Source organism: Pelodiscus sinensis, chromosome 21, assembly GCF_049634645.1.
Source record: "Pelodiscus sinensis isolate JC-2024 chromosome 21, ASM4963464v1, whole genome shotgun sequence".
Lineage (NCBI taxonomy): Eukaryota > Metazoa > Chordata > Testudines > Trionychidae > Pelodiscus > Pelodiscus sinensis.
This window is the reverse complement of record NC_134731.1, coordinates 16,507,894-16,533,091: the sequence shown is the minus strand read 5'-3', so window position 1 is coordinate 16,533,091 and position 25,198 is coordinate 16,507,894. Positions and strand designations below refer to the sequence as shown.

The 25,198-nt window shown below is 45.3% G+C and overlaps 1 protein-coding gene across 2 annotated transcripts in view; it reads right to left on the bottom strand.

Moving 5' to 3' along the window:
- BAZ1B (bromodomain adjacent to zinc finger domain 1B) overlaps positions 1-25,198 on the bottom strand; it is a 110,325-nt gene that overhangs the window by 57,801 nt on the left and 27,326 nt on the right. For both annotated transcript variants that reach the window (XM_014571765.3, XM_006119603.4), the window contains exons 5-7: positions 7,987-8,108; positions 6,571-6,768; positions 3,545-5,240 (exon numbers count right to left, since the gene is read on the bottom strand). In XM_014571765.3, coding sequence (XP_014427251.2) covers positions 3,545-5,240; positions 6,571-6,768; positions 7,987-8,108 — 2,016 coding nt within the window. The remainder of the gene's footprint in view (positions 1-3,544; positions 5,241-6,570; positions 6,769-7,986; positions 8,109-25,198) is intronic.

Sequence of the window (25,198 nt, the reverse complement as noted above, 5' to 3'; positions counted from 1 at the left end):
CCAGACCAGCTAGAAAGCCAGAAATTTCCCTGCCACTTCTTTGCCCCGAAAACCCACTGCCCCATCGCTCAGTGCTGTCCCTCTCTCTCCCGAGCAGGGATGTGGATTAACTGATAAGCCTAGGCTTATCGGTTAATCTTGTCAACTACACGCCATTTCCTCCGCCCCTTGCTGACTGTATCAGAGTGGGAGGGCGGGGGGCCAGCCAGCTTAAAGGCCACCTGCCCCCTCCTGCAGCAGCATGAGGTGGAGCAGGGGAGGCTGCCATGAAGCAGCCTCTGTTGGCAGGCTCCTCTGCCCTCCAGCAGCAGCCTCTGTCCATGGGGAGCGCCGACTCCCCAAGGACAGGGGCTGCTGCCATCCACATGCTACTGCCTCTGTAGCAGACGGAACAGTGCGGGGCAGCAGGTAGCTGGTCTGCAAGAAGAGCTCATTTTTTAACTGTCTCCCCATGCTGCTGCCTCTGATACAGATTTTGATCTAACTACACACTGTCAAGTCCCCTGGACACCTGGCCACTCTAACACAGCTCCCTGGAGGAGCAGATGCATGGTGTCTATGGTAAATTTAGACCATTTCCCATTTTGATTAATTTGTTCCATTTTTTGCTTCATCTGGTTCTTATCTCATGAGGAACCACTTATGTGACACGAGGGGCAGAGAAATGCCATCTGACATGCCCTCATACCTGGATAAAGACCACAGCTGCCTCCACACCTGGATTAATTCTGGGGACCCAGGATTTATTACAACAAATCACTGCTACCTTTAGGAGTCAGTGACTGGGGGGGGAAATAGGAGCTTCATTAATGGTTCACAACCATGCTGAAAGGGCATAGCAAGTGCGGGTCTGCAGGGGGTCTGTTTTGGGACTGTTTCTGTTCAAGACCTTCATCAATGGTTTAGAAATTGGCACAGAGTACGCTTAAAGTTTGCAGATAAGCTGGGAGGGGTTGCAACTGCTTTGGAGGGTAGGGTCATAATTCAAAATGATCTGGACAAACTGGAGAAATGGTCTGAGATAAATAGGATTCAGTTTAATAATGACAAATGCAAGTACTCCACTTAGGAAGGAACAGTCAGTCTCAGAATGGGAAGTGACTGTCTAGGAAGGAGTATTGCAGAAAGGGATCTAGGGGTCATAATGGACCACAAGCTAAATAAGAGTCAACAGTGTGACACTGTTGCAAAACAGCAAACAGGATTCTGGGATGCATTAATAGGAATGTTGTGAGCAAGACACGAGAAGTCATTCTTCTGCTCTACTCTGTGCTGATTAGGCCTCCATTTTTTTTTGTAAAGGGGTACTTTATAAAAAAAGGTTGAGAAACACTGGTCTAGAGAACATGAGCTATGAGGGAAGACTGAAAGAATTTAGAAAAGAGAAGACAGAGGGGGCATGATAGCAGTTTTCAAGTATCTAAAAGGGTGTCACAGGGAAGAGGGAGAAAAAAAAATTATTCTCCTTGGCCTCTGAGGATAGGACAAGAAGCAATAGGCTTAAACTGCAGCAAAGGAGGTTTAGGTTGGACATTAGGAAAAAGTTTCTACCTGTCAGGGTGATTAAACACTGGAATAAATTGCCTAGGGAGGTTGTGGAATCTCCATCTCTGGAGATAATTAAAAGCAGGTTAGATAGAATTCTATCAGGGAAGATCTAGATGGTGCTTGGTACGGCCGTGAGGGCTGGGGGCTGAACTTGAAGACCTCGAGCTGCTGTTACTTCAGTCATAGAAATAAAGAAGTAAAATAAAATAAGATCTCACTGCTGCACTCTCATTTCCTTCTATGATCCAAGCACGGGGTGGCCTTGGCCAGGGGGTGATCTTCTGAAGGTGATTTTCAAGGCCTCTCTACCTGACTCTGCAAGTTCCTCAAAGTCCATTCCCCTTGTTCTACTGATCATAGAATCAGAGCCAGAAGCGACCTCAGAAGGCCATTGAGTCCAGCCCCCTGCTCAAAGCAGGACCAATCCCAACTAAATCACCCCAGCCAGGGCTTTGTCAAGCCGAGACTTAAACACCTCTAGGGATGGAGACTCCACCACCTCCCTAGGTAACCCATTCCAGAACTTCACCACCCTCCTAGTACAATAGTTTTTCTTAATATCCAACCTCCCCCACTGTAATTTGAGATCATTGCTCCTTGTTCTGTCATCTGTCGCTACTGAGAACATCCCCTCTCCGTCCTCTTTAGAACCTCCCTTCAGGAAGTTGAAGGCTGCTATCAAATCCCCCCTCACTCTTTTCTTCTACAGACTAAATAAGCCCAAATCCCTCAGCCTCTCTTTGTAGGTCGAAGGGGGTTCCAAAGAGGATGGAGCTAGGCTGTTCTCAGCAGTGGTAGATGACAGAACAAGGAGCAATAGTCTCAAACTGTAATGGGGGGAGTCATAGGTTGGGTATTAGGAAAAACTGTTTCACTAGGAGGGTAGTAAAGCATTGGAATGGGCTGTGTAGGGAGGTGGTGGAATCTTTATTCTTACAGGTTTAGGCCCAGGCTTGACAAAGCCCTGGCTGGGATGATTTAGTTGTGATTGGTCCTGCTTTGAGCAGTGGGGTTGAATTAGATGGCCTCCTGAGGTCTGTTCCAATCTTAATCTATGATTCACATTCTACAATGGAGCCCATAGTGGAAGTATCACTTTCCTGGGTGTAGGGCAGATCAGGGAGAGCAGAGAACATCTAGTACCTGCAGTGTATGGTTTTATGAATGTCTGAAATAGTAATAAAGTAGTTAACATAAGCTATCATATGGCAGCTATGAGAAGTGTTGGTATTACCAATCTACTCAAAAAAAAAAATCACACCTTATTGAGCATATTTAAATAAGTTCTTCAATTTAAAAATGGAAGATTACAGCCTCCATCCTCATGTGAGGCAGGGGCTGCTGGTGAGAATGTGCCAATATCTGAAGTAGTCTCAGGGAATTAGAGGACCAGGTTCCTGGGATCTGGCTCATGGACAGAGGAGATCTTCTGCATCTCTCGAAAGGAACTAGATTCTGGCAAGCACATTAGTATTTTCTCCAACAAAAATAGACTTGCTGTTTTTTTCCGGCCCTCCCATGTATGAGAACTTGGAATTTCTGTATCGGCTGAGTACCACATATAGCACCCCAAATTTTGAGCTACTAGAGTAACATTAAAGCTCCATAGTGATAGAAATGTAGCCGTGTTAGTCTGGGGTAGCTGAAGCAAAATGCAGGACAATGTAGCACTTTAAAGACTAACAAGATGGTTTATTAGATGATGAGCTTTCGTGGGCCAGACCCACTTCGATCTGAGGAAGTGGGTCTGGCCCACGAAAGCTCATCATCTAATAAACCATCTTGTTAGTCTTTAACGTGCTACATTGTCCTGCATTTTATTAAAGCTCCACACCACACAATGCCTCACATCAATAGAACTAGAGACCTTAATTGACAACAGCCATAAAACCCCTCAATCAGGTAACATCGTTGGAAATGGAGAACTAAGTTTTCTACATTACGTGTGTATCACATTGACCGCTCCTGCACAAACTCCAGTTCTCTAGTATTGTACCTCTCATTTGCCTCTCCTGTTGCTCCTTCTCCTTCTTGGCTTGGATGGCAAGAAGTCTCCTGCTTTTCACAGCACTGATCATATCTTCAGCCTCCATTTCCATCTGTAGTTCTGATTTTACTGTTTCCATTTTTTTCTTGTCATTCCTTCCAATCCCATTTTCTTCTTTCCCATTCTCTTTGCTTTTAGCCTCCATTTCTTTCCGTTTCTGCTTTTCTGCTCTTTTCTTGTCATTCTCTTCCTTTAGCACAGCTAGGCGCTCCTTCCACAGCTCAGCTGACATCTGCTGCTTTGCTTCCACGTGGTCCTGCACAGAGTAAGTCATTAGGATTCGGTGACAGAGTGCTGCAAGTATCTGTAGCTTCTCCTCAGATGTCAGCTCAAAGAATTCTGATGTCTCCAGCTTCTCCAAAAACTCATCTTGCACCTCATTATCCTCAAAGGTAGCTGAATCCTTGCTCTCATCTACATTATCAGAAACCTCACTTTCCTCTTGCACATCTGACTTTCGTAGACAAAGACGGACTAGCTCAGAAACAGAATGCAAGGTAAGGGGGATTTCTGAGAGTTTCATTCCCAACTCAGCATAGTCTTCAGCAATTTCATCCTGCAGTAGGGTCTGCAGAAGAATGACCAGCACCCGGTTCAAATAGAGAAAGCCACCTCTCTCAGCACACAGAGCCTCCATCAAGGAGACTGCTGTAATGGGATACTGAGCATCTGGCATCAATAATCCTGAGTAACAGCTCAGGAACTCCACCACCATGGCCACATCCCCAAACAGAGTATTTGGAAGTCCTTCCGGAGTATCCACTAGTTTAAAAGCAGGCAAGTTCTTTCCTTTAAGATCTTGGTCTTCATACCTCTTCTGCTTTTCCAGTTTTTCCTGCATCTCCTTTTCCTTCCGCTCTTTTGCTCTCTCCTTGATTTTCTCCTTCAGCTTCTCCCGTTTCTTCTTCAGATACTCCTTGCGCTGTTCCTCTGTCATGGAGGCCCATTTTTTTTTGTGCTCTAAAAGTTCATAGCGTTTCTGTACTATCCCTCGCAACTCTTCAGGAAGGCGGGCACGGTCTTCATTTGAAAGTAGCCGGGCTGTTTTAGAGATGATGCAGGAAAGGGCACTTTTTTTATCCTCCCGATCTTTGTTTTCTTTGTAATAGGCAATGAGGTGGAGTGCAGCAGGAGGAAGTTGTTTGTGGGGTTTGCTGGTGGACCTAGGAGTCCCAGCTGAGTTCTTAGGAGTTCTGGACACCTTAGGGGTACCTTTTGCCATGTCCAGTAGTGTCATTTGTTTCATTTTCATCTTGGGATTCTTCAGACCTTTCCTGGGTGATTTTGATTTCCCTGGTGATTTCTGTCCATTCAGAACCCTTTTACCTTTCTGTTTCTTGTCTAAGGATTTCTCACTGCCCTTACCTATACGGCTCCTCCTAGGAATTTGGAAGTTTGCACCAAGTTTTCCTGGAGACACTATTTTCATCACCTCCTCCAACTCCTCTTTGGAGGATTTGGGGTTCTTAGAGTTCTTCACTTTTAATGGGGAGCCAACAATAGATTTCTTCAAATGCACATGACACCACAGCGTAGGGCTCAATGGCTGGCCCAGTGAAGATCCATCAGTTTTGGACTTCTTGGAGGGCTTTCTGTCAGGTGATCCAGAGCTCTTCCTTTTGGTTGAGGGGTTGAGAGTCATATACTGGAATTTAAGAAAAGAAATTAATATAAGACCAATTATATATATATATATATATATATATATATATATATATAAACTGTCAACCAGATAAATGGCTAAGTAATTCACATTACTGAATAAAAGTTACAGTTCTGTGCTATATAATAAATTCCTAACATCTCAAGTTGGCTTTAACAGTTGCAATCTACATTACTTGTTTAAGGCAAAGGAAATGAAGTTAATTGAATACAACACATTGCCTTACAATAGTATTTGTAGATCTCCTTTATCCAAATTTTCTACACTTTAGTTTTCCACAAAAAGTATGTTTTCTGAATGGCTAGGAGACTGGGGAGGGATGGGGGGAGGGGGGGGGGCGGGACCTGTCAAGAGTGGCCACCCAGAAAACAAGCCATATTTATTGCATTGATTTGTTGCTGACAATATGGTGTCCAATTAAACTTATTTTCCCCCCCTCTTGTCCAAAAGTGGGGGCTTCTTACAAAACTGCCACTTATTGGCAAGGAGGAATGCAATTTACAACAGACTTCACTTGCAGTTACAGTAATCCCTCATTTAAAGTCATCCCAGTTAATGCTTTCGTTATTGGACTGATCTATTAGAGAACACACATTTAAAGTCACACTGTTCCATTATAAGGCTTTTTGCATGTGGGTCTCTGCCTGCCCCCATAATGTTCCAAATGGGAAGCAGGGTCACAGTGTGGGGACTTATCCCACTTTGCCAGCCAAGCATTCTAGCCAGGGAGCAGGCAAACTCCTGATCCCACTTCTCAGAAGGAGCACCGGGTGGGTCGGGTAGGACAAGCCCTTGTGTCCAGATCCCATCTCAACCAAGATTCACAATCATAATTGGTAAATACAGTATTAAATTGTTTAAAATTATTTTTAAAACATACATGTATTGTCTGGCAAAAGCTTCTCTGGAACCTACCCCCTTAATTCTTATGGGGAAATTGGATTTGCTTAGCATTGTTTTGCTCAAACATTTTTAGGAACTATAAAGTGAAGTGAGTTACTGAAATTCTAACTATGACCCCAGGACTCTGGGTTTCTCATCTAGTTTCACTCCTTAAGAGGGTTTAAGGCCTCCCATAGCCAACTAACCCCACTCCATCTTTTCAAAAATGACTAGTTTAGGGGTTCATCTAACGTTGCCTTAAAGGAGCTTCAGAAAGTGCAGGGCTTTCAGGCTGGAAACTAGACTCCTTTAAGGTGTCAAATTTGATGCCTTTAAAAAAAAAAATTATGCACTTGAAAATCTTAAGCCAATGTTTCTTCCTCATCCCCAGTCCTACCCTGTAAGCACATGTTTAAATGAGAGTTCTTACCTTATGTGGGTCTAGTAGAAAGTCACTAAATTTACTGGGAAGAGAGTACTTCTTCACTAATTCATCTTCTACTACCCATGGAGCATTCTCGCCTGTTCCAGCCCGTAGTGCATTGTGGCGGATGAAATATCTCAAGATTTCTTTGTTGGGAGGGCGCTCTGTACGGACTAAGCTATCTGCTGGCACGTTGCTGATGATCTTTGAAATATCACACAAAGACAGATTGATAACATTCAATTTGCACCAGAGTGCTGGTATAGTACACTACATCACCTCTTTGCCGAGAGGCATCCCCACCCCTTTCTTCAAGTGACCCCCACCTACTGCAAACTCAGATTAGAACAGAGAGTGCTTGTAGCACGGAGAGTTGAGAAGAGTTGGTGGAATTCTGAATTAGCTAAAAACTGTCCCTGCAGTATTTGAAATGTGAATTCATGTTATAGGTTCCTTTCCCAAGTCTAACACGTTGTTCTGGCATCAACACCCAACCACTAATATTTGATTAAAGAAAAGAGACCAGTTTATCAAAACTTTGAGACCTTGGAATTACTTTGCAAGGTATTAGCTCGAAGTCATTGCTGCCTTCTTACCATAGTCACCCTAGTGAACAGCTGACAAAGTATACAGCAATGTGGAAACCACAGACCTTCCTAAAGTTAATTAGCTAGGTTGTCACAAGGTATCCGTGATTAATATAAGTAGTTATGCTTGGTCACTTCTATAATTAGTGAATCACTGGCCAGGTTAATACCCATCTTATTCACCCAGGCAACATTTCTATACAATACTGAATGTGGCTAAAGGAATCTTCACTGCTCTTTGATGGCATATACAGTAAAACTCCGATGGTCCGGCATCTGATGGTACGGCACTCCTGATGGTCTGGCACCATCAGGAACCCAGAAGTGCTCCAGGAAGCTGGACCATTGGAGCTGCTCTGGCCCCAGCTTCCCCAATTCAGCCGCTGCTGAAACTGACCAACAGCTGACTCCAGGAAGCCCGAGGTAGTTTCAGCAGCAGCTGACTTGGGTACACCTGAGACAGAGCAGCTGGGGTGCTGCCGGGTTGGTCTCGCCGCGCCAAGGGTTGATTCAGCCACTGCTGATTCAGCCACTGCTGAAACTGACCAGCAGCAGCTGAATTCAGCCACTACTGAAACTGACCAGCAGCAGCTGAATCAGGGACGCCTGGGGCAGAGCCGGACTATTGGGGGGGGGCGCTATGAGGGGTCTGGGGTGGCATCCCCCCCACCCCACCTCCCTCATAGCCGCCCCCCCTTCCGATAGTCCAGCATATTTGATAATCCGGCACCCCCTGGGTCCTAAAGGTGCCGGATTATCGGAAGTTTACTGTACTGGGATTATTTCATCCTTTTCTTTCAGGCTGTGTAGTAGAAAATTCAAACAGGCAACTTACCTTATCTTCGTTTTGCAGCTTGACATCATACTTGTGTGGCAGGAACTTCGGTGGCACCCACTTCTTCTCTTCTTTCTTCAGAGAAGTAGGAAGTTTCCGAGGAGATCTGCGTGCCCGGTCACCTTAACAGCCAGAAGAAAGAAAGTTATTGATGCACTGCTGATACAAACTGCTCCAAGGGCTAGAGAATTAAAAAGATTAGTCATACCATTAACTAGTATTAGACTTGTCACGTGTTCCTTTAATGCCCCCCAATCTTTAAAGTTTCTTCATTAAAGCACCTAAAACAGAAATTACACACACCTTAACAGTCTTAAGGGACCACCATTGAGCCCATCTTCACAGTGGTTTGCCTATAATCATCCACATACTGACAAGGTTTTATAGTGATCTAGTCCTCTACACCTGCTCGTACCCTTTGAGCTATTCATTAATAGCTAAAATTGGTCAGTGTTGCTGCCAAAAGCTCTAATTGTGAAACTGATGCTCAGATGCACCATTTACTTTATCCCTCCCAACAGTGCATAGCAAATGTATCAACTTGGGTAAAAGATTATGAGATCACAAAAGAGCTGTACTACTAAATACAACAGGGCAAGATTCAAGCTTTAAGTATTCATTTCTCAATGGTGTTTTCAGTAGGGATGTGATAGTATAAATCGTTAGCCAATGAGCCTGGGCTCAACGACTGACCTTCACAATTACATGCAGCCTCCTCCTCCCCCTACCCCCAACACTGCTTCCTCCATATCAGAGGCAGTAGCGGGGAGGGAGGGTGGGCGGGCAGGCAGGCAGGAACTAATGCTCGTGGGGAGCTAGCTTAAAAGGTTACAGAGTATGAGGATGATGAGGCAGCTCCATGGGACTCTGTGCTTGGCAGGGAGTTGGCTTAAAAGTCGGCTCCCCGCGAGCAATGGCTTCCGCCTGTAAACCCTCATACCCACACTGCTGCCTCTGATACAAAGGCAGCAGTGGGAGAGACAGGTAGCTCCACAGGAGCCGGTATGCACAGGGGATCTGCTTCCCCTCCTCCCCCCCATGTGTAAACAAGTAACTGCTGAAAACTTCAGCAGTGTGACAGTGGGGGGCTGTCTGCTTTGTAACCCAGTGTGCCCACCTGGCTGTGCTATGATGTGTGATTCCCACTGACTCACGCCACATGTGTATTGGCCCAGATACTTAGTCCCAGCCTGAGTAGTTAACAAGGCTCTTCCCAGAGGAAGACACAAAGGAAGAGAGGCGGAAACGGCCACCTGGCTGGGGGCAGGGTCTGGGAACTGGGCAGTCTTGGCTGGGCAAACATGAAGAGAAGGGACTAAATCAGGTAATGGGGGATCAGGGGCCTGTGTATCCCTACCCACAAGGGGTCTAAGGCTGCTTGCCCCTTACTCTGAAGTCCACATCGAACCCGGGCCGTGCTGTCTCTCTGAAAAGCAATAAACCCTCTCTATTCTACTGGCTAGCAGAGTCACATCTTGCAGCGGACGGGGGTCCCCCATGCCCCATCACAAGCAGTTACACGTTTACCAAAATAAATGCATTAACATCCTTAGTTTTCAGTGAGCCATTATGCTTACTTTTAACAACCATCTAAAGCAAGTGAATGTGATCAGACCACTTATTTCTGGAAATAATTCCAACAAGATGACTTGTTACAGAATAAACTAATGTTAATGGTCTTACATGGCCTGGAATTCTCACACTTCCATAAATTATTCAGACTGAGAAAATATGTAATCAGCAAGGTCTAAGTGGGTCAGCTCTCTTCAGCTCAAGATATTCAGTCTATCAAAATACCCCTACAACTGTTAAGTTGTTCAAAAGGAACAATGAAAACTACTAGAACATACATGTATTTCCTGACCATAAAACAGCCAGAATTTTGTCTCCCTAAAAACCTTTATAAAAAGAGTATTTACTGTAGAAGTTTTGTTTTTACGCTCATTGCTATCAATCAAGTAATCAATTGTTTATTTGGGCAAATTCTAGATCTAGACTAGACAGTTTTATACACCATTATGTTTTACTTGAAAACAGAGTTTTAACACTTAGCAACTCTAGGCGCTAACATTTAAAAACATTGCACAAATATAAAAAATAAATCCCTAGTAACGGACTATCCAAACATATCCACTTTTATCCTTTACTCCACTTACAATCTGGACACAAAGGGGAAAAAAACGCACATTGTCGACCAGATACCAGCTGCTTTCTGAGCAGACTGCAATGTCAGAGAAGAAAAAGTACCTAAACTGAACCTCCTGGTATCAGCAGGTCCTTGAGTCACAAACTGGTACAAAGCACTAGTGTATAAGATCCCTGAGTTCACTAAAAGAATGCCCTGTAAGGTCTCTAATGAAAGCATGTCATGTATGGAACATGGACAAGGAGTCACGTATGTATGCTGAAATTATGTTCTCTAAGTCTTGTAGTTAAAGGCAGATCACTCGCAGGTACCTGAGAAACTTTTCCAGACAGGAAATGGGAGAAACTTACTCCCCCTGCTGGACTACTTCATATTGCTTGGGTCATACAAACAGAACTTTTCCAGACTACTGTACCAGTTTCTGATGTGTCTTGTGTACCCCAACTTTCACCTCAGTTCTTACTTACAAATATCAGACAAAAATGCAAGAGTGCAAAATTTACTGTGACTGAAAAAGTGCTTACATATGCATTTTTACCACTTAATTAAAACACCAATTGGAATATAAAGATTTTACTTTCAATTCAGTGTACAGTATACATGTGTGTGTGTAAAATGGCCTATTCATCTCAAGACACGGTGGTAAGCAGCGGCAGTGACAATCTATGAGTTGTGCCTGGATCTCCAACTTTTCATGGCTTATGCTTCCAATATTGGATTTGCACAGTCGATTACAATAGCTACATGCCAGTCTACTTCTGTATTCATGAGTGAAAATTTTTCCTTCTGAGGCGGAGTTCTTTTGCATGTCTTGCACAGGTCCTATCAAAAAGTGACATGCCCTGTTATACTAATTGTCGCCAGGTGTGATCTGATGATGTAGATTCCCAAGAGCTTGGACTGATGTTAAACCTTTTCATAGTGTTTTTACACATATCCTTGAATCTTAACTTTGGCCTTCCTCTTGCCCTTGCTCCACCTGTTAGTTCACCAAAGAGGATTTCTCTGGGAAGGCGTTTATCACTCATTCTCCTCACATGGCTAAGCCACCGGAGTCTTCTGTTGTTAAGGATAACTATGAGACTGGGTATGATAGCTCTTGATAAGACATCTACATTTGAAACTTTGTCTTACCACTTAATTTCATGATTCTGCAAAGGCAGCAAAAGGTGGAAACTGCTCAATTTCTCTTGGCACGAGTAGGTAGTCCAGGTCTCAGATCCATAAAGCAAGACACTTAATACGCACACTTGGTATATCAGTATCTTTGTTTTCAATGTCAGTTTGGGATTGTTCCATGCTCATTTCATAAGTCTGCCAAATGTTGTGGCTGCCTTCCCTGTAACAATATGGCTTTTCTGTAGCCATGTTGGAAGGCCTGTGGTAGGCCTGAACCAAAGCCGCCTTCTGCAGCCAGAAGAGCAACAGCAATTAACTGTAAGGCCTGGAATCACATACTCTCAATTCCATCTAAATTGTATTAAAAAGTGTCACACCAGGCTGTGAGGAGGGGACCTTGTCCTGATAGCTCCCCACTGTCACCAAATAAAGAAACAGATCTCAAGATGGGTAAAGAAAACTAAGTCACACCATTATGTCTGGTAAGAAACTGCTCATCAATAGAGAATGTTGTGGAAACCTCATCCTATGATCATTGTCATCACACAGTCAAACAATAGGAAAATGTAATCTCTGTCTGGTTTGTAACTGTCTGCTGTATAATTGATTTACACGTAGCAAAATTAATTAATGTGGTGGGTCTGATTAGTTAGGTAATTTTATTATGATTGGTTAGTAAAATTATAGTAAAATAATTGGTTAAGGTATAGCTAAGCAAGACTCAGGTTTCATTATATAAACTGGGGTCCAAGGAGGAAAAGGGGAAAAAAAAGAAAATTGGAAGTAACAGAAACAGAAGGAAGGAAGAAGACCAAAGGGAGACAAGGAACACCAAGAAGAACTCACCTCCAAGACCAAGCCTAAGATAAGAGCTGCCAGGACTCTCCTGCACAACCGTGACTTGCAGCAGATAAGATCCAGAGAGACTGACCTTGCCTGGCCAACAGGGGAAGTCTGCCTGCCTTTATCAGGATTGGTGAGCATGACACCGTGTGCTTAGCATGTGTATTCTGCTTGTTTGGAAATTGTCAATAAATAGAGGATAAGGATATTACTGTGTGAGGCTCTTTCAGTGGCTAAAGATCCTGCCAACCCGCAGGAAGATGCGCCCTGAGCCCTAGGAATTGGGTAAGGGTGGGTGTGTAAATTAACAGGGTTGCACCTTGAGCCCTAGGAAGAGGGTAAAGGTGTGTCCCCCTACAGCGTGGAAGGGATAGAGAAATTTGTGTGGGTAACATCCCAATACTGATGTTCAGTTCTTCGTCCATGGAGAAATTGGTGGTAACTGTAGACCCAAGAAACAGAATTGGACTGTCATTCAGAATGACCTTGAGTGGTTGAGATACACCTTGAGCAATGTAAACTGGTCAGCTCCGGGAGGGGTGCCTCCCCTTCGGGGTCAGTGGGTGGCCACTCCAACCCACTACACTCGGATTAGTCTCAGTGGGGGGAATTAACAAGACACACAACCAGTCTGGGGTTCCCCTACCCTTACCTCAGGGCGGGTGGACAAAAGGTAAACAACAAGGGCAGCCTGGGTTTGGGCAGGCCAGTAAATGATAGGCAGAAGCCTGGCCTTAGTTCAGGGCGGGCTGCCAAGTCTATGGTGAAGAGGGCCCAGTCCTAACCCAGAGCGGGCCACCAGTAAACAGTTTGTAGCCCAGCCTTTGGTCAGGGCGTGACAGCAGGTAACAGTTTATAAGCCCAGCAGCTAATTAAGGCCCAGTCCTGGTTCAGGGTGGAGCTGCAAGAAGACAGTTTACAATGGCCCAGCAGTTTATCAAGGCCTAGTCATTGATCAAGGCCCAGCCCTGGTTCAGGGTGGGGCTGCAGGTAAATAGTTCAGAACCCTGCCTTTGGTCAGGGCAAGGCAGCAGGCACAACAGTTTATGAGTCGGTCCTTGGTCAGGGCAAGGCAGCAGGTAAAGCAGTCTACAAGCGCAAACAGGTAATCAAGGCCCAGCCCTGGTTCAGGGTGGGGCCACAGTAGAACAGTTTGTAAAGAACATATATGATTGGGTCTCTTTGCTCAGAAGGGTTGCAGGCAGCTTGCCAGCAATGGCGGAGAGGGGGAGGTTACCACTCAAGCAGTGGGTGGCAGGGGGGGCACAGGCCTGCCCACTCCACTGTGCCCCAGCCCAGGGCCCTAGAGGCAGCAGTTTACTGCTGCTGGATCAGCAGGGGCTCCAGCCTGAAACATGCTGAGCCGGGCATGTCTATGTCCATGCTGTCCCCTGGGCCACTTCCCTTCTCCCCCTTAGCATGTACCTGGTAATCCCGTAGGCCTCTCACGGTGTCGGGGCGGGGAGGGGTGAGGGGAGGGGTGTGAGGTCCATAGGCCTCTCCTTAGCAGCTTGCAGGCTGTTCAGGAAGTCCAGAGAAGGCTGGTGTTCCTCCAGACCACCGTGCAGCAGGGACCCCAGCAGTCCAAGCCAGCTCACTACCTCCACAGGCGTTTGCTCCACTCTGCAGCATGCAGGGGAGCTCTCTGGTCTCAGCTGCTCCTTCGGGCCACAGTGCAGCTGGGGCCCCGGTGGCCCACGCCAGCTCTCCACCTCCCGACACCTTAGGTTCCTTCCTCAAGGTGCAGAAGAGTCCTCTGGCTTCTTCAGTGGTCAGGGCCTCACTGGCCTGGCTGGCAGGCTTTTTATCTCTCTCTGGCCCTACCCCTTCGGGGTCAGTGGGTTGCCACTATAAGCAAACAACAGTTTTCTTCACACTTATGTCAAGAGAGAACAGTTTACTAACTCTGGACAGAGAATTCATCAGTGTCTGTAGCGTTCTTTCATTATGTGCGACAAGCGCTGCATCATCTGCAAATAGGAGTTCTCTAATGAGGACTTTCTTGACCTCAGTTTTAGCCTCAAGTCGTGTTAGGTTGTAAAGAGAACCATCTAACCTTGTGTGGAGAAATACACCACTGTGAGAGTTTAGAAATGCACCATTTAATAGGACTAAGAAGAATATACCAAAGAGGGTAGGAAGCAAGATCCCTGTTTGACTCCACTCTTCACCACAAAGGGTTCAGATGTAGATCCATCATAGTACACTATTGCTTTCATATCTTCATGAAAAGATAGAGCTTGAGCAGAGTTGGTGGACAGCCAATCTTAGTTAACACTTTGTATAGTCCTGATCTACTGACTGTATCGAACATCTTTGCTAAGTCCACAAATGCTATAAACAGCAGCTTTCCTTGCTCTGCATTTTTCTTGTAGTTGAAGAGAAAAAATCATGTCCATTGCTGACCTGCCAGCCCTGAAGCCACTCTGTTTCTGGATAGATTCGATCTGAGAGTTTTTGCAGGCAATTAATGACACAGGCAAATGCTTTACCTGTAATGCTTAGCAAAGAGATGCCTCTGTAGTTGTTACAGTCCCCCTTATCACCTTTGTTTTTATAGAGTAATGATGTTTGTGTCTTTCATATCATGAGGAACCTCTCCCACTCGCCAACATTTTATAAGTCAGTCATAAAGGGATGAGTCTTTCATATCATGAGGAACCTCTCCCACTCACCAACATTTTATAAGTCAGTCATAAAGGGATGAGGACAGCCTTGTTAGCCTTCAGGACTTCAGCTGGAATCCCATCGTTACATGGTGCTTTTCCACTGGAGAGAGCATCAAGTACTTGAGAAAGCTCTACCACCATATGCTCTACATCTAGCTCTAATATTTCTGGAAGAGTTGGAATGAGGTTACCAAGTAGCATATAGAACAATGTAAACAAGCCATTGTGTCTGTATGAAATTTTAGTTTGTACTGACATTGCTAGTGCCTTATGTAGCCTTTTGTAAAACAAATGATCTGGATGAATTGATTTACCTCCTGGAAGACCTCTGCATAATCCCACGGTACACAAACTCCGGACTGAGAACCATTGTACTAGCATACTGAGTCAAGTGCTAATTAAGGACTTGTGGAGACATCAGGAGGAAATTAACAGGAAATGGTTAACAGCAAAGGAAGATTGGGAGCAGGGAAGATGGACAGTTTTGAGGAGACAATCAGAGGTCTGATATCTGGGGATGCAATGAGATACAGCGGCATCCTTCAGTCTGCAAAGAAACTGCAAGAAAACTTGATCTTATGAAAGGGGATCTAATGCATCCTGGTTGAAAATGCTGGGGGAAAGAATTTGGGTAAGCTAGGGGAATGTCCTGTGAGTTAAGTTTAGTCTCTGGAAAGTAGGACATGATTTTGGTTTATATATAAGAATTTCCACTACTCTTACTCTATCATCTCTATCTCTACTCTTAAGTATATTTACGGTGAAAACAAGCTTATTGTTAAAGTGCAACATGTTAAGCAGAGTGGTGGTCCTGAGTTAAAACTAGTAAGCTGATGTGTACCATGCCTTAGGGAGTAATGAATCTATAAGTGTGCAGTGGAACGGGGCTAGGCACTCCAAAGGGACATTTGAAAGGCTTGGGGGTTTGTGTGTAGCTACCCCTTGCCTGACCAGCAGGGTCTGAGATGGTAATACTTCTGCTGCCTGCGGTCAGCGCAGTCAGAGATCTCACCACCGGCAGCTACAGATAAGGCTCTCTCACACTAAGGGCCAAGTGGCAGCAAGGTGCTTCACAGCCCTGGACACCCTTGAGACACTACACCATCATAGAAAAATATTATGCATGAAGGCAAATCTCCCATTTTATATACATGGGGATCAAATTTAAGTAATTTTAGCAGATTCTACCTACTGTGCAATAGTACTGTAGAAAAACTTCCAACTCTGTGCCTTGCTGGGGGAAGACCAGAGCTTCTGGCACAGCAGGACAGGGTGGTGGGGTGCCCCCAGAGGGCAAGGTAGGCAGGTTATGTTGTATGATCAGTCCATACAGCATCAAAGAGACCAGACACCTGACTCAACCAGCATAATATACTCTGTATGAAATACCATACAGTGGGAGAGGGGGAGGGAGAGGGAGAGGGGTCTCCCACCGACCCCTACCTTCCCCTGCCCCCCCCTCCCCTCCCGGCAGTAGAGAGGAAAATTACATTAACTGCGTGTCGGCTGTGGATCCAGCCGGAGTGACTGTAACTGACCAGAACGTCCTGAATGCGGCTGCCTGCCTGTCACTGCCTCTCCTCTTCCACACGCAGGCTCTGCCTCCCTGCAGCAGGAGGGAGGGTTTGGCACACCCCCGCCCCCTCCTCCGCTTCTCCTTCGACGAGACCCGCCCCTGCCAGAGTATCTCCTGATAGTCCAGCATTTCTGATAATCCGGCACCACCTGGGTCCCAAGGGTGCCGGATAATCGGAAGTCTACTGTAATTTCATTTGGTGATCCCTAATTCATGGTATAGAAAAGTAATTAGCTTCTCCTTACTTTCTCCATACCAGTCATGATTTTATAGATCTCTATCATTCCCCCTTAATCTTCTCTTTTCCAAGCTGAAAAGTCCTAGTCTTATTAATCTCTCCTCATATGGCAGCCATTCCATACCCCTAATCATTTTTATTTTCCCTTTTCTGAATTTTTTTTCCAATGCCAAGGGATCTTTGAGATGAGGTGACCAGGTCTGCATGCAGTATTCAAGATATGAGTGTACCATGGATTCATATAGAAGCAATAAAATATTCTGTCTTATTTTCTATCCCGGTCTTAATGATTCCTAACATTGTTTGCTTTTTTGACTGTTGCTGCACATTGAGTGGATGTTCTCAGAGAACTATCCACAATGACTCCAAGATCTCACTCTTGAGTTTTAATAGCTACTTTAGTCCCCATGATTTTAGGCTCACAGTTGGGATTATGGTTTTATGCACATTACTTTACATTTATCAACATTAAAATCCGTCTGCCATTTTGTTGCCTCGTCACCTCATTTTGTGAGATCTTTTTGAAAGCGCTTCTCAGTCTTCTTTGGACTTCACTATCTTGAGCAGTTTTGTATCAGCAGCAAATTTTGCCACATCACTATTTACCTTATTCTCCAGATAATTTTTTAATACATTCGATAGGATTGGTACCAATACAGACCCCTGCGGGACACCACTAGTTTCCCCTGTCCATTCTAAAAACTGAAAACTTATTCCTACCCTTTGTTTCCTATCTTTTAACCAGTTATCAATCCATAAGAGGACCTTCCCTCTTATCCCAAAACAGCTTACTTTACTTAAGAGCCTTTGGTGAGAGACCTTGTCAAAGACTTTCTGGAAATCTAAGTACACTATATCCACTGGATCCCCCTTGTCCACATGCTCTTAATCCCCTCAAAAAATTCTAATAGATGAGAGACATTTCCGTTTACAGAAACCATGTTGACTTTTCCCTAATATAATGTTAATTCATGTATCTGACAAACTGTATTCTTTACTATCGTTACAACCAATTTTTTAGAATTACCAGTCTAATTGCCAGGATCACCTCTAGAGCCCTATTTGAAAATTGGTGTCACATTACCTATATTCTAGTCACTTGGTACAGAAGCTGATTTAAAGGATAGGTTATAAACCGTAGTTAGTAGTTCTGCAATTTCACATCAGAATTCTTTCAGAACGCTTGAATGAATGCCTTCTGGACCTGGTGATGTTACTACATAGTTTATCAATTTGTTCCAAAGCCACCTCTAATGGACACCTCAGTCTAGGACAATTCTTCAGTTTTGTCACCTAAAAAGAATGGCTCAAGTCTGCAAATCTCCTTAATATCCTCAGCTGTGAAGACCAATGCAAAGAGTTCATTTAGTTTCTCCACAATGCCCTTTTTGTCCTTTGAACATCTCGATCATCTAGTGGCTCCACTGGTGCTTTAGCAGGCTTCCTGCTTCTGATGTACTTTTTCTATTACTTTGAGGTTTTGGATAGATGTTCTTCAAAACTCCTTTTTGGCTTTTCTTATTGTATTTTTACACTTGATTTAACCAAGTTTATGCTCCTTTCTATTTTCCTCACTGGAATTTAACTTCCACTTTTTAAACTATGCCTTTTTCTCTCTCGCTGCTTCTTTTACTCAGTTAGGTCAAGCCCCAGCGGCACTTTTTTGGTTCTTTCACTGTATTTTTTCTTTTGGGGGTATAGATTTAAGTTGAGCCTCTATTATGGAGTCTTTGAAAAGTTTCCATGCAGCTTGCAGGGATTTTACTTTGGCCCTGTATCTTTTAATTTCTGTTTAATCTCATTTTTGTGTAGTTCCCCTTTCTGAAATTAAATGGCAAAGTGTTGGGCTGCTGTGGTATTTTTCCAGCCACATAATTGCTAAATTGAATTATATTATGGTCACTATTTCCAAGTGTTCAGCTATAACCATCTCTGGGACCAGATCATGCACTCCTCTTACAATTGAAATAACAGAATCCTAGAACTAGAAGGGAATTCAAGAGGTCATAGAGTCCAGTCCCCTGCCCTCACAGCAGGACCAAGCACTGTCTAGATCAGTGGTTCCCAAATTTTTCGGCATCACAACCCCTTTTTGATTTTTGAAAAACCTTCACCCCCGCCTCCCAAAAAAATAGCAGCAAAACTTAAGTGGGAAAAAGGGGGGGGGGGGGACTGACCAGGGTAGCAAAACTTGATGGAGGGGAGAGGCTGGGTCGTGCCCCCCCTGGAATTTCTTGGCACGCCCCCCAGTTTGGGAACCCATTGTCTAGATCAGTGGTCCCCAACCTTTTGGGGCTGCCGGGCTACTCACACGCTGGGCACCCGGGGACGGGGCCACACTTACGGTGCACGCCTGGGGGTGAGGCCACCCATGTGCCGCACTCCCCGGGCCGGCGCCGCTCCTTTGCCCAGAAGCGGGGCTGCCCATATGCCGTGTGCCGGGGCTGAAACAGCCCATGCGCCACAAGCCCGGGGACAGGGCCACCACCACCCATGTGCCGCGCGCCCAGGGCTGGTGCCACTCCTGTGCCGCACGCCCAGGGGCCAGCACAGCCCTTGCACCGCGCACCCGCGGGCAGGGCCACCCAAATGCTGTGCACCTGGGAGCAGGGTTGCGCGCCCGGGGACGATGCTGCCCATACGCCGTGCACCCAGGGGGCCGGCACCACCCATGCGCTGTGCGCCCGGGGGCGGGGCCAGCCCCGTTCACTCAGCAGGCGCACAGAAATGGCCCGGCAGGCGCCATGGCGCCTGCGAGCACCGTGTTGGGGACCACTGGTCTAGATCATACCTGACAGGAATCTGTCTAACCTGCTCTTAAGTATCTTCTGTGATAGAGATTCCACCACCTCCCCAGGCAATTTATTCCAGTGTTTAACCACCCCGACAGTTAGGAACTTTTTCCACATGTCCAACCTAAACTTCCCTTGTTGCAATTTAAGTTCATTGCTTCCTGTTCTATCCTCAGAAGCCAAGGAGAACAATTTTTCTCCCTCCTCCTTGTAACATCCTTTTAGATACTTGAAAACAGTTATCATGTGCCCTCTCAGTCTTCTTTTTTCTAAATTAAATGAAGTCCAATTCTTTCAGTCTTCCTTCATAGATCATGTTTTCTAGACCTTTAATCATTCTTGTTGCTCTTCTCTGGACCTTCTCCAATTTCTCCACATCTTTCTTGAAATGGGGTGTACAGAAATGGACACAGTACTCCAGCTGAGGCCTAATCAGCCCAGAGTAGAGCAGAAGAATTACTTGTGTCTTGCTCACAACACACCTGTAATGCATCCCAGAATCACGTTTTGATTTTTTTGCAACAACATCACAATGCTGACTCATGTTTAACCTGCCATCCACTATGACCCATAAATCCCTTTCAGTAGTACTCCTTCCTAGAGATTAGTCAATAGGGCACCTCCGCCTTTCAAGTGTAGCAACAGTTCTAGGGCTGATGCTACACCTCAAAGGCAAAAGTGCCTTGTGGAGCCTGGCCTCGTATCAGGCTCCACGTGGCGTTTCAAAGCAGCAGCACCACACAGAGCCTCGGGTCAGCAGAGTCCCAAGCTGGCTCCGGACTGCATGCAGCATTTCAAAGCAGCAGTGCCATGTGTAGCTCGCGGTCTGGCCCAGGTTCCACACGGCACTGCTGCTTTGAAGTACCCCCACCAGAGTCAACAAGGGGGCGGGAAGCGACTCGTCGACTACCTGATAAGCATTTGCTTATTGGATAGCCAACTAGTCCTTCACATCCCTACTCCTTCCTAGACAATCACCTACCATTCTGTGTGTGTGAAACTGATTGCTCCTTCCTAAGTGGAGCACTTTGCATTTGTCCTTATTAAACTTCATCCTGTTTACGTCAGACCATTTCTCTAGTTTGTCCAGATCATTTTGAATTTTGACCCAGTCTTCCAAAGCACTTGCAACTCCTCCAAGCTTAGTATCATCTGCAAACTTAATAACTGTATTCTCTATGCCATCTTCTAAATCATTGAAGATATTGAACAGAAACGATCCAAACACAGACCTCTGTGGAGCCCCAATTGTTATGCCCTTCCAGCATGATTGTGAACCATAATGTACTACTCTGAGAACAGCTGTCCAGCCAGTTATGCACCCACCTTATAGTAACCCCATCTAGGTTGCATTTCCTAACAGTAGCCCCATTCGAATCCATAAGCAATTCCTGGAGAGTACTCCTGTGGAGACAGCTGAGGCAGCTGTCCTACTACAACAAACTGCTGATACACCACTGGTGGAGGAGAAGGCTCAGAGTGGACACTAGCAGCTGGTCACTTCTAGCAGCAGGCAGGGCTCCACTCCTCCCACCAGGGTACCGGGCAACCGTTACACCGTTCTGAATACAGGAGATAAGGAATCACACTCTAAAGCAGAAGAGAAGCCATGTACCCCCATAGCTGGGAGGTATGCTGCCATCACTACGAGGAGAAAATGTAGGGTAGTGGTGGTCAGAGACTCTTCTGAAGGGGACAGAGGTGCCCATCTGTCATCCTGCCATGTAATCTCGGAAGGTATGCTGCCTGCGAGGGGCCTGTATCTGAGATATTAGAGGCATTGTCGAGGATTATCCAGCCCTCTGACTACTACCCCATGCTACTCATCCATGTGCGTACTAGTGATACTGCAAGGTGTGACACTGAGCAGATCAAGAGTGACTACAGGGCTCTGGGAGTATGGGTAAAGGAGTTTGGAGCGCAAGTGGTATTCTCTTCGGTCCTTCCTCTTAAAGGTAGGGGGGCAAGCAGAGACAAGTGCATCCTGGAGGTGAATGCCTGGCTGCGAAGATGGTGTCTCCAAGAGGACTTCAGTTTCCTTGACCATAGGATGCTATTCCAAGAAGGGATAGGGATCACCTTTTGAGGAAAGGGAAGACCATATTTGGATGTAGACTAGCTAACCTACTGAGGAGGGCTTTAAACTAGGTTCGATGGGGGCAGGTGACCAAAGCACACACGTAAGTGAAAAATATGGAGACGTGGGAGGGAACCTGGGCTTTAGTAGCACAGAAAAAGGAGGAACTAGGCAGAACTGGGAGGCAAAAATCAAAATCAGTATCTTCGTATATACAAATACAAGAAGTATGGGTAATAAGCAGGAAGAACTTGAAGTACTAATAAACACAACTATGACAGTTGGTATCACACAGACTTGGTGGGATAATGCACAACTGGAATACTGGTATAGAAGGCTACAGCTTACTCATGTAGAATAGGTGGGGTAAACAGGAAGGAGGTGTTGCCCTGTATATTTAAAATGTACACACTTGGACTGAGGTGGAGATGGACATAGGAGACAGATGTGTAGAGAGTCTCTGGGTTAGGTTGAAAGAGGTAAAAAACAATGGTGATGTCATGCTGGGGGTCTACTACAGGCCACCTACCCAGGTGGAAGAAGTGGATGAGGCTTTTTCTAAACAACTAACAAAATCAACCAAAGTGCACAATTTGGTGGCGGGGGGGGGGGGGGGACACAGGGGGCAGGGAGAGAGGGGGACTTCAACTATCCAGACATATGTTGGGAAACTAACACAGCGAGGCACAAACTATCCAATAAGTTCTTGGACTGCATTGAACACTTTTTTTTTTCCAGAAGGGTGAAAAAGCTACTAGGGGGAAGCTGTTTGTCACATTGCTGGATCTTGAGGGGAGCAGCCAGATCACTGATGCACCCATAGGTGTGGGTGTTGGCCCCAAAAATGGTATATAAGGGGGCCATGTGAGGTATTGAATAGAAGCTTATTATCGGATAATCCTATGTACGCTGTTCATGTGTTTGTATAATGTCTGTGTGCAATTATTAGCATGTACTTGTATGGACACTGAAGATTTCCCTGCATCTGGTTAAGCATTGGGCAGGGCCAAGCCTGTGGACATGCTAATTACTGAGGCCCTGTGGAACAATGGCTCTCAATGGGCCAAGGACACACCCAAAGAATGGGGGCTGTCACCTGAGAGCAGCCAGCAGGGAACACAGAGAGGCTGAGGACCAGGTGACCTGCTGCATACCAGAAGAGGCCAGGAAGGAGGTATAAAGAGGCCATGCGGTCGATGCCATTTTTGTTCTCAGCTCAGCACTTCATCCCAGAGGCAGCATTGCAGGGATCGAAGAGCCCGGAAGACCTGTGAACCCATCCTGATCTTAGGATGTGCAATAAGAACTTTTAAACCAGCAGCTGTAACATCTCTGCTAGAGCCTGCACCGAGGACTGGGAGATTCGGTGCATGTAACGTACTATTCTTTAACAACCTTACTCCCAGGCTTTTCTTTCTTGTAATAATAAACCTTTAGATATAGATTCTAAAGGATTGGCCCAGCGTGATTTGTGGGCAAGGTCCAGAGGGTAAATTGACCAGGGATCTGTGGCTGGTTTCTTGGAACCGGACAGAACTTGTTCGGGGTAGGTGGGATTGGGTGCTAGGACCCCCCACCTGTGTATGAGGCCCGGGGCCATCTGGGGCACGGATATTGCTGGGGTGTCGGAGGGGTTTTGCTCATGAGGCTTCAGGCAGACTGCTGAAGCACTCTGTGGGACTGGTTTGTGGCCTGTTGGGAGAGGTCACCAGTCTGGTGGCTGTAAGGAGCCCCAGATTTGAGCAATTCGCCCTGAGCGGACACCCTCAGCTGTGCCCAGACACGGCCCGGTCCGTCACACTGTTCTAGATTTGATTTTAACAAATAGGGAGCAACTGGTTGAGAATTTGAAAGTGGAAGGCAGCTTGGGTGAAAGTGATCATGAAATCATAGAGTTCATGATTCTAAGGAATGGTAGAAAGGAGAACAGCAAAATAGAGACAGTAGATTTCAGGAAGGCAGATTTTGGTAAGTTCAGAGAGCTGGTAGGTTCCCATGGGAAGCAAGACTAAGAGGAAAAACAACTGAAGAAAGTTAACAGTTTTTTAAAGGGACATTATTAAAGGCCCCAAAACAAACTATTCCACTGCACAGGACAAAGAGAAAATATGGCAAAAGACTGCCTGGGCTTAACTAGGAGATCTTGCATGATCTCAAAATGAAAAGCGAGTCCTATAAAAAGAGGAAACTAGGACAAATTACAAAGAATGAACATAAGCAAACAATACAGGTATGCAGGGGCAAGACTAGAAATCCAGAGGCACAAAACGAGCTCAAACTAGCTACAGACATAAAGGGTAACAAGAAGACATTGAATAAATATATTAGAAGCAAGAGGCAGACCAAGGACAAGGTAGGGTCACTGCTCAGTAAGGAGGGAGAAACAACAATAGGAAACTTGGAAATGGAAGAGGTGCTTGATGACTTCTTTGTTTCAGTCTTCAAGAAGGCTGATGATGAAGGAATGCCTAACAGTGAATGCTAGTGGGAAGGGAGTAGGTTTAGAAGATAAAATAAAAAAAGAACAAGTTAAAAATTACTTAAAAAATTAGATGTCTATAAGTCACCAGGGGCTGATGAAATGCAACCTAGGGGGATGAAGAGTGCCAGGAAAATGTGAAGGTTTATTTTGCTCCCTTGCACATCTGACTTACAATACAGCTTTTAGATAAACTCTGAAATACAGTGTACAGCTTTATGATAAAATACCCAAGCACCTTAAGGTTGTAACAGCTTTTTCCGCCCTCATTCTTGTACAATTTTCCTCAAGCTTCACTGCAATTCTCCAGTAGATTTCATGGACTTAAGTTTTCTTTTCAATCAGCAACATGGTCTTTTAGACATCATTAAAGGCCTGAAACCATTAACTGAAGTTGGCATATATATCAGATATTTTCTATACTACATCTGTAGCATATTGTGTAAGTACAGCAAGAAAATATGGAACACAAGGACTCGAACTCAGCTAAGTATTACAAGTAACAGAGGTAGCCGTGTTAGTCTGATCTTGGTAAAACAAGAAAAGTAGTCATGTAGCACTTTAAAGACTAACAAGATAGTTTATTAGGTGATGAGCTTTCATGACGACCCACTTTTTCAGATCACCTGAATACAAGATACTCCAGGTGGTCCAAAGTTATAGAAAAATTGCATCGTCACATTGTATGAGAAACTGTATCAGTCATGAAATTAAAAGAATATTGTGCATTCACAGAAGAGCAGAATTAAAGTTATATGCACATGCTTAACACATTGGGGCTACGTCTACACAGGCCCCTTTTCCGGAAGGGGCATGTTAATTTCAGCTATCGTCGTAGGGAAATCCGCGGGGGATTTAAATATCCCCCGCGGCATTTAAATAAAAATGTCTGCCGCTTTTTTCCGGCTTTTAGAAAAGCCGGAAAAGAGCGTCTACACTGGCCCCGATCCTCCGGAAAAAGCGCCCTTTTCCGGAGGCTCTTATTCCTACTTCAAAGGGCGCTTTTTCCGGAGGATCGGGGCCAGTGTAGACGCTCTTTTCCGGCTTTTCTAAAAGCCGGAAAAAAGCGGCGGACATTTTTATTTAAATGCCGCAGGGGATATTTAAATCCCCCGCGGATTTCCCTACTACGATAGCTGAAATTAACATGCCCCTTCCGGAAAAGGGGCCAGTGTAGACGAGCCCTGGGAGTTTAATCATGTATGTACTCTTACCATTTCTATGGAGAGATTATTTTGTATGGAACTGTATACTCAGTGCCTTTTATAATTTC